Source organism: Maylandia zebra, linkage group LG7, assembly GCF_041146795.1.
Source record: "Maylandia zebra isolate NMK-2024a linkage group LG7, Mzebra_GT3a, whole genome shotgun sequence".
In the NCBI taxonomy this organism is placed as follows: Eukaryota; Metazoa; Chordata; class Actinopteri; order Cichliformes; family Cichlidae; genus Maylandia; species Maylandia zebra.
The window spans coordinates 42572909-42581371 of NC_135173.1; the positions used below are offsets into that span (position 1 = coordinate 42572909).

The 8463-nt window shown below is 40.1% G+C and overlaps 1 protein-coding gene across 1 annotated transcript; it reads right to left on the reverse strand.

Moving 5' to 3' along the window:
• Window position 1: 1 nt before the first annotated feature.
• anxa3b (annexin A3b) lies at window positions 2–8449 on the reverse strand. Its single transcript, XM_004538279.4, has 14 exons — window positions 8309–8449; window positions 7910–7949; window positions 7775–7822; window positions 7594–7681; window positions 6700–6794; window positions 6463–6576; window positions 5052–5142; window positions 4845–4924; window positions 4459–4515; window positions 4009–4102; window positions 1529–1624; window positions 1370–1428; window positions 471–593; window positions 2–336 (listed from the first exon to the last, which is right to left on the reverse strand). Exons 2-14 carry the CDS (start codon window positions 7919–7921, stop codon window positions 277–279), a joined length of 1017 nt encoding a protein of 338 aa, XP_004538336.1. The 5' UTR covers window positions 7922–7949; window positions 8309–8449; the 3' UTR covers window positions 2–276.
• Window positions 8450–8463: the final 14 nt, after the last annotated feature.

The following is an 8463-nucleotide window of genomic DNA, read 5'->3' on the forward strand; positions in this document are numbered from 1 at the left end:
GTGTTCTCATCTTTTGTTTTTATTAAATGCAAAAGTTATGACAGATATTTGTGTGTATAAAAGAAAAGTGAAGTTAACAGATATCAGTCAGACATTTAAGCGCTATTATTGGGTTTAATAACTTCATGAAAATTAGTTACATTTCCTAACTAGTTCAATCAATCATATCAGTATGAAGTTATTCTTGAGATAAGTAGCTGGTCGCTACGTCAGGAACAGGTCATCATAGCTGCTGTGATGTAAAGCTGAACGACCCAACAAAGGAGCTGGTACGAGTTATTCGTCTTGGCCACACAGACACTTGAGTGTTTTTCCATAATCACCGGACACTTCAGACTACACAAGGATGGGGAGAGATAAACGAAAGGAATTGGGTGTTTGTGACACACACCACAATAAACAAAAGTTAACATTTAAACATGTTTATGTTAATGTTATAAATTCATAACATAACTCCTGTTAATACTGACCTCTAGCTGACTGTAGAGGGAACATCCAAACAGCTTCTTGTACTCTACTTTGATGTCTATCAAATCGATCTCCGAGCGACTGACGAATATCCTGGTCAGAGTGCACTCTGTGGTCCCTGCACCCTGGACCAAGTATAATTTGGAAAACAAAGACATTCGTCCTTTAAGCCAGGGGCTTCAAACTCTGGCTAGACATGGTATGGCATGCGTTAATTTCGTATTGTTCCACATAGAAAAATGGTCTCAACAAGATACAATGCAGGCTACCTTACAGGTAAGAACCTGTTTTACAACTTCTGACAGGATGGCATATTTAATTAAAATAAATTATAATCAAAATGAAAGTTAAAATTTGTTCATATTTCTGTCTGACATGGGCATGAACTCAATGATGTAGCTTGTTACTATGCAGACTTCTGGTTTTACATTGCAGTGATGCTGCACTAGTGCGTTTGGTTTGGCATGTGCACAGACAGACATGCTATGCAGATAGTTATGACCAGATTTCCCATAATTTATAGACATTTATATGCAGGCCCGATTGAAATCTACAAAGGGCCACATTTGGCTCGCAGGCCTTTTACACATGTGAAGATGCAGGGGGGGGGTTTTGTTATTTTTTTTGCAATACTACTGTCAAAAGTTAGGCTACGCTTCCTTATTCAGACTGTTGACACATTTCAGCCAGTGTTGGCTGTGCTGGTCAAATCACTAACAGTAAAATGTGGTCAGCATTCCTTTCCACATCACTGGTGACCAATACAGTCTGCTGTGACTGAAAGGGTATGATGCAACCATACAGAATGTGAATTTTGCTGGGCAGACATTTCTGATGTGCATAGAGGTTTAGAAAGGCCATCATGACACAGATGGACAAACTGACCAGTTGCACAACTCACCTTCATGCTCTTGAAAAGCCTCTCAGCGAGGTATGCTGGGACGTTCTGCACACACTTAACTAAAAGAAATGAGTTCATATATTATTTTTAAATTAACTTAAATGCTCAGACAAGGAAGACATCGATAACAACAAGGCAGTGATGTAATATTTTGCTCACCAACAGCCACAAGTAGTTTCTCCAGGTTTCCAGACATCTCGCTCTTAATGCTCTCCTGCAGAGTCTTCTTGCTAATATTCTTGTACTCAATCAGAGCTGCCAAAATACATTGAGCTGAGATTATTTTTCTCACATTGAACTTGTAATATACTTTTATTTTTTGCCAATTTGGTAGCGGTTCACAGTGGGATGCGTATCTGCTGGTAGGTTCATCACAGCCCATTTTCGTGATTCAGTTTAAAATGAGCTTTTGTGGAGCTCCTCGGTTCATTGCCTGTCTGAAACAAGCAATTTCTTTAAGCCAGCTTTCTTCTGACCAACAGTGCCATGTTAATACAGGGAGTGCAGAATTATTAGGCAAATGAGTATTTTGTCCACATCATCCTCTTCATGCATGTTGTCTTACTCCAAGCTGTATAGGCTCGAAAGCCTACTACCAATTAAGCATATTAGGTGATGTGCATCTCTGTAATGAGAAGGGGTGTGGTCTAATGACATCAACACCCTATATCAGGTGTGCATAATTATTAGGCAACGCCCTTTCCTTTGGCAAAATGGGTCAAAAGAAGGACTTGACAGGCTCAGAAAAGTCAAAAATAGTGAGATATCTTGCAGAGGGATGCAGCAGTCTCAAAATTGCAAAGCTTCTGAAGCGTGATCATCGAACAATCAAGCGTTTCATTCAAAATAGTCAACAGGGTCGCAAGAAGCGTGTGGAAAAACCAAGGCGCAAAATAACTGCCCATGAACTGAGAAAAGTCAAGCGTGCAGCTGCCAAGATGCCACTTGCCACCAGTTTGGCCATATTTCAGAGCTGCAACATCACTGGAGTGCCCAAAAGCACAAGGTGTGCAATACTCAGAGACATGGCCATGGTAAGAAAGGCTGAAAGACGACCACCACTGAACAAGACACACAAGCTGAAACGTCAAGACTGGGCCAAGAAATATCTCAAGACTGGTTTTTCTAAGGTTTTATGGACTGATGAAATGAGAGTGAGTCTTGATGGGCCAGATGGATGTGCCCCTGGCTGGATTGGTAAAGGGCAGAGAGCTCCAGTCCGACTCAGACGCCAGCAAGGTGGAGGTGGAGTACTGGTTTGGGCTGGTATCATCAAAGATGAGCTTGTGGGGCCTTTTCGGGTTGAGGATGGAGTCAAGCTCAACTCCCAGTCCTACTGCCAGTTTCTGGAAGACACCTTCTTCAAGCAGTGGTACAGGAAGAAGTCTGCATCCTTCAAGAAAAACATGATTTTCATGCAGGACAATGCTTCATCACACGCGTCCAAGTACTCCACAGCGTGGCTGGCAAGAAAGGGTATAAAAGAAGAAAAACTAATGACATGGCCACCTTGTTCACCTGATCTGAACCCCATTGAGAACCTGTGGTCCATCATCAAATGTGAGATTTACAAGGAGGGAAAACAGTACACCTCTCTGAACAGTGTCTGGGAGGCTGTGGTTGCTGCTGCACGCAATGTTGATGGTGAACAGATCAAAACACTGACAGAATCCATGGATGGCAGGCTTTTGAGTGTCCTTGCAAAGAAAGGTGGCTATATTGGTCACTGATTTGTTTTTGTTTTGTTTTTGAATGTCAGAAATGTATATTTGTGAATGTGGAGATGTTATATTGGTTTCACTGGTAAAAATAAATAATTGAAATGGGTATATATTTGTTTTTTGTTAAGTTGCCTAATAATTATGCACAGTAATAGTCACCTGCACACACAGATATCCCCCTAAAATAGCTAAAACTAAAAACTACTTCCAAAAACATTCAGCTTTGATATTAATGAGTTTTTTGGGTTCATTGAGAACATGGTTGTTGTTCAATAATAAAATTATTCCTCAAAAATACAACTTGCCTAATAATTCTGCACTCCCTGTACAAAGTTTAAACTGTCTGGATCTGCTGTGGTGACAGCAAGTACCTTAGATGGCCCTGAATGAATAAGAATATCCCCTCTCACTAGCATAATACAAAGCCAAGAATTAGAAAAAAGTGTCTGAAACAAACCAATTAGAGCATCCCAAAGCAGAAAAAAAAAAAAAAAAAAAAAAAAAGAAGCATAAGTTCACTTCAAGAGCCCACAGAAGATGAATGACTTTGCTTATTGCACCATCATGAGATTGCATCTTTGGGTTTTTGTGTCTTGAACTTGATCACATAGATACTGCCTCAACTAATGGAGTCTATGTATAATGTTTTTGATCAGGTGTCAGTGAGAATAAATCCTGATTAAATGCCTTTTAGTGTCACCATGGCATTTGACTAAAAATCTACTAACCAAATACGCTTCCATCAGCCTTAGCTTTCTTAGTTTTAAATGGCATACTTGCACTGTCAAGGTGAGCATGTTAGCATGTTGCTCTTGATAAACAGCCTCAGAGAGTTGCAAGCACGGCTGTAAACTCTTAGTACTATTTCTAAGATGCTATTTATCCACAGGATGAATGATAGGTCAGGGATCAACCCACTTTGCCTGAGCTGGGGAACACTTCTGTGGCACAGGATGTCAATAAACTTCCCCTCGTCGGTTCCCCACTTCTTCTCTCCTGCTTCATACAAGGCCTGCATGGATTCAGAAAAGGTATGAGTATAATATTGTTGGACTACACTAAAAAAAGAAAAAGTAAAAAAGAAAAACACACAGAGTCAAAGTTCAACGCAAGCACACTAGATTAACTGAATCCAACATGAGAAAATTTCAACATGCTTTCAACATAGGTGCAGGTTGAAACTTGCATCACCCAGCAAGGTGCGTTAGCTGAGATGAGCGATGCCACCAAACTCTGAATGAATTAACCTAAAAATGTGAAAGAGAAAGCTGCTATTTAAAATGTTTGTACTGCAGTAACACAAAAGTTACCTCAGTTTGAAAAGCAAGTGTTTATACACAAATGAACCAAACGTAAAAAAAAGTGTACCTTAGCATCAGCTTTTGCTTTGGCAGCATCCACGCTGGTGGTCTCATCTCTCTTCCCCTGTAGGGAGGACGGGTTTGTGAGGCGAAGAGAAAAAAAAGAAACTTTGAAATAGGCTATAATGATATCCTCACAATTCAATATTCTAAATAAACAATGTAACTTAAAAATGGCGCAACTCATTTAGCTCACACAGGACATTATTTGTATTTCCTGCATTTCTTCCTACAATCAGTATTTGGATATGAAGAAATCAAGGTGCTTTAAGAGTATATTTCTAAAACATAAACACTCACTACACACCTGCTGACTGCAGTAAATTTCAATGTGGTTGTGGTTCTTATTTGTTGGGAATGTTATGTCATCTGCTGTAATTTCATGTGCTATACCTCGGCCAAGATCAGCAGTGCTTTTCCATAATCTCCAGATACCTCCGACTGCAGGTCGTGAATCATCGCTCTTCCCGTTTCTCCAGTGAGACAGCGGAATACATGACAATTTCACAATACCGTAGTACATCACAAACAGCTGCCAACTCATTTATGATTTCAGTTTCATCAGATATAGTTGAAATACTGTGTGTTAAAATGTCCTACTTGCTAGGTATGCTTCAGACAGTTCTCGGATCTGCTTGTTGGATCTCGAAGCAAATATTTCTGTCAGAGTGCTTTCTGTGGTCCCTGCACCCTGTATGCACAAGGATATACAAATGAATAAATAAATGATAATGTCAAAACAATACAGTTTAATAAATCTGAAGATCAGGCTCTTATGAACCCGATGTTGACATGTGCTGTATAAATAAAAAAAATATCATAGTGAACTGTTGTTTAAAGTCCAAACCATAAGTATAGCAAAATTAGATTAGATTAGCATTTATTGTCTACTTAGAAGAAATTTCCTTGGACAAGTGAGTGGAACATATCATGTAAGATAACACACACACACCCACACAAATAAACGCCAAACACTCATTTACAATTTCACCTACTACCAAACAATAATTTGACTGATAATGGCACTAGAGAAAACGTAAACCTTTTAAACTCACGGATTGGTACCCTGAACCTTTTTCCTGAGGGCATCTAGTCATCCTCATTATAAAGGATGTAATTTTTTCCTTAATTTTTAGACCCTGTTTTACACAGACTCTTCAAATATCTTCAGGAGGGTAGATGAAGAGAGCATCCCAGTTATCAGCCCTTTAAATCAAATGTTGAATTTGGGATCTGAGCTTGACTGAAAGATTGCCAAACCAGTAATACCATAACGGATATTAGAGTCAATAGTTGCCCTATGGAAGAGCGACACAATATTTATCCACTCCATGGACACTAAGCCTTCTTAAAGCACTGACTAATTTGTGCACACACATGCTCCACATGATGAAGCCGCTGTAACTGGCAATCAAAGTGAACCCCTTAAAAGTCGTCACTTGTTCAGCCTTTTCTCCACTGGGGTGGCTGTAGCTCAGGTGGCAGAGCAGGTCAGCCACTAATCAGAAGGTCGGTGGTTCAATCCCAGGCTGCATCCTGGCTGCATGCCAAATATCCTTGGGCAAGATACTAACCCCGTGTTTGCCTACTGGTGGTGGTCAGAGGGCCCGGTGGCGCCTGTGTCCGGCAGCCTCGCCTCTGTCAGTGCGCCCCAGGGCAGCTGTGGCTACAATGTAGCTTGCCATCGCCAATGTGTGTGTGAATGACTAATGACTAAAGTGCTTTGGGGTCCTATGGACTAGAAAAGCGCTATACAAATGCAGGCCATTTACCATTTAATTAAAACCGGGCTGTAATCTCCAATAGATCTTCTTTCTTTAATATTCTTTACATTTAGCATTAAGTTTAACATTATACTCAATCCAAACAAATCTTTAGTGAACAAATTATAGTGCACGTCAAATTTAGAAATTCTTTTTGTAACTTATTTCTTCAATCACTGAGTAAGTCACCTTTTAGAAAATTGTTTTAAAAACATGATTCAAATTATCTTAGTTTAACAAAGTCTTACCTTCATAGCTTTGATGACTTCCTGGCAGTCATAGAGAGCAGGAGGCGTTACCAAGGCTACTAACACATCTTCAAAGTCTCCACGAGTGTCACCCTTCAGGTCATCTATTAATGTCTAATTGGGAGGAATAAAATCAAGTCCTGCACCAATAATGACAAACTCAATTTGGCCTTTGTCTGTGTCAACATCAAAGAAAGAAAAAGCTTGAAAATTAAACAGGCAAGTGTATTTATATACCCTTCCTGTGGCTTTCTCATAAGCCTTGGCGATGAGCTGACGCTGAGCACTGCTTCTTTGGGTCAACACATCAATCAGAGTCTTTTCTGTTGTACCTTTGAAGAAAACAACACCAAGCGAACTTTTAATTCTTTCAATTTAAAAAAAAAAAAAGTGTAGAACTTTCATCAAATTGTCATTTTACTTCATGTCTATTATCAACCTCCTATTGTATGGTGAGAGTGAACTGAACTGGATCTCCTTCTTTCAGCTGCTCAAAGCAGATCATCTGCTTCCATCTCACCATGTCGCTAGCATCCTCCTCTCTCACACCAACTCTCTGTATGTCCTCCTTCAATTCATCTATGAACCTTCCTCTTTGCCTCCTTGCTGGGAGCTCCATCTTCAGCATCCTCTGCACATGTCCAAACCATCTCAGCCTTGCCTCTTTTGTCTCCAAACATCTCAAACTGAGCTGTCCGTCTGTTGTAATCATTTCTATTTTCTTAAGAGAGTCCATCCTGGTCACTCCCAAGAAAATCTGAGCATTTTCAGCTCTGACACTTCCAGCTCAGCCTCCTGTCTTTTGGACAGTGCCTCTGTCTCCAAACCATACAACATAGCAGGTCTCACTACCATCCTGTAAACCTCCCTTAGCACTCTTGCTGCTATTTGAACTGGATAACAGATAAAGATTTCCCTAATGGTTCATCCACTCCATTTTGAACTTGAATGTATGGCTACTTTTCTTTTAGATTAATAAAGTACCTGAGTGTATATGTGAATGAGTTCACCTTGCTTTATACCTTTATACTGCAATAAAAAGGCACATGAGCACATTTGCCGAAGTGCTTTACATATCAGTCAGATATATATCTATAAAAATATATCAATGATGGTAAACCATTAGCTTACCAAGGCCCTCTATGGCCTTCCTGAGAGCAGACACATCTTCATCCACTTTGAAATTTGCCTTGTCCTTCACAGTTCCTCTTGCACTGGACTGATAGACACAGATGCATGCCAGTGAAAACTAATCCACAGGTAATAACTGTACCATGTATCATGCTATAAAAGAAGAGCAGGTTGTACTTACTGTCACAGTCAGTGAAGAGGGGTTGTCTAAGAGCAGGTCCAAGTCATCCTGAAACACAGAGAGGGTGACCGCCTTCATTTTCTCATATTTTGAGCCTACACGGATACAAACAGACATCTATGTAGAAGTACTTACCCAAACAGACATTCTGGTGGTTTAAGGGAGGCGTTTTACACTACAGAGAAGAAAGAAAATACACTATTAGCACCTTAATTGTGTTGTAATGTAGCATCTTAAGAGCTGACTCATGCTTTAATGGATTTTTTTCTAGCTGCAGATCGCCATTCCATCTAATCAGGGCAGCGCTTTTAAGGGCATTGATGTGGCATCACAAACAAATCTGTAGGGTACAATAATACAAAACTAACTAAAGTCGAGAGAACGTGCGCAAAAGGAACTACAGAAAAGCAAACAAGTAAGATCCGAATGTAGACGAGGCATATCTAAAGAGCAAATTTCCTTTAAAAAACAACAACAACACGCACATCCAGGAAGCTGATAAAAGTTTTAAAAATGTGTTCTTTTTCGTCTTACCAAGAAACAAGGAGAAGATTGAAGTCTGAGAACGAATTTCACAAACGCGTAAAAAGTCGCCACACCTTTCAAAGGGGTTGATAAGCAACGCCCACTGTGGGCTGGAGTACAGTGAATCACAGAGTACGTCTCTCATGAACTCCTCACTCCTGCAG

Bases quoted from the DNA above. Each gene is read 5' to 3' on its own strand.
- anxa3b (XM_004538279.4), bottom strand. The intron at 6,577-6,699 runs GTATATAAATAC...CCTCCCAATTAG, and splicing joins ATGAGAAAGCCACAGGAAGG to ACATTAATAGATGACCTGAA. The intron at 1,429-1,528 runs GTGAGCAAAATA...CATTTCTTTTAG, and splicing joins GAAACTACTTGTGGCTGTTG to TTAAGTGTGTGCAGAACGTC.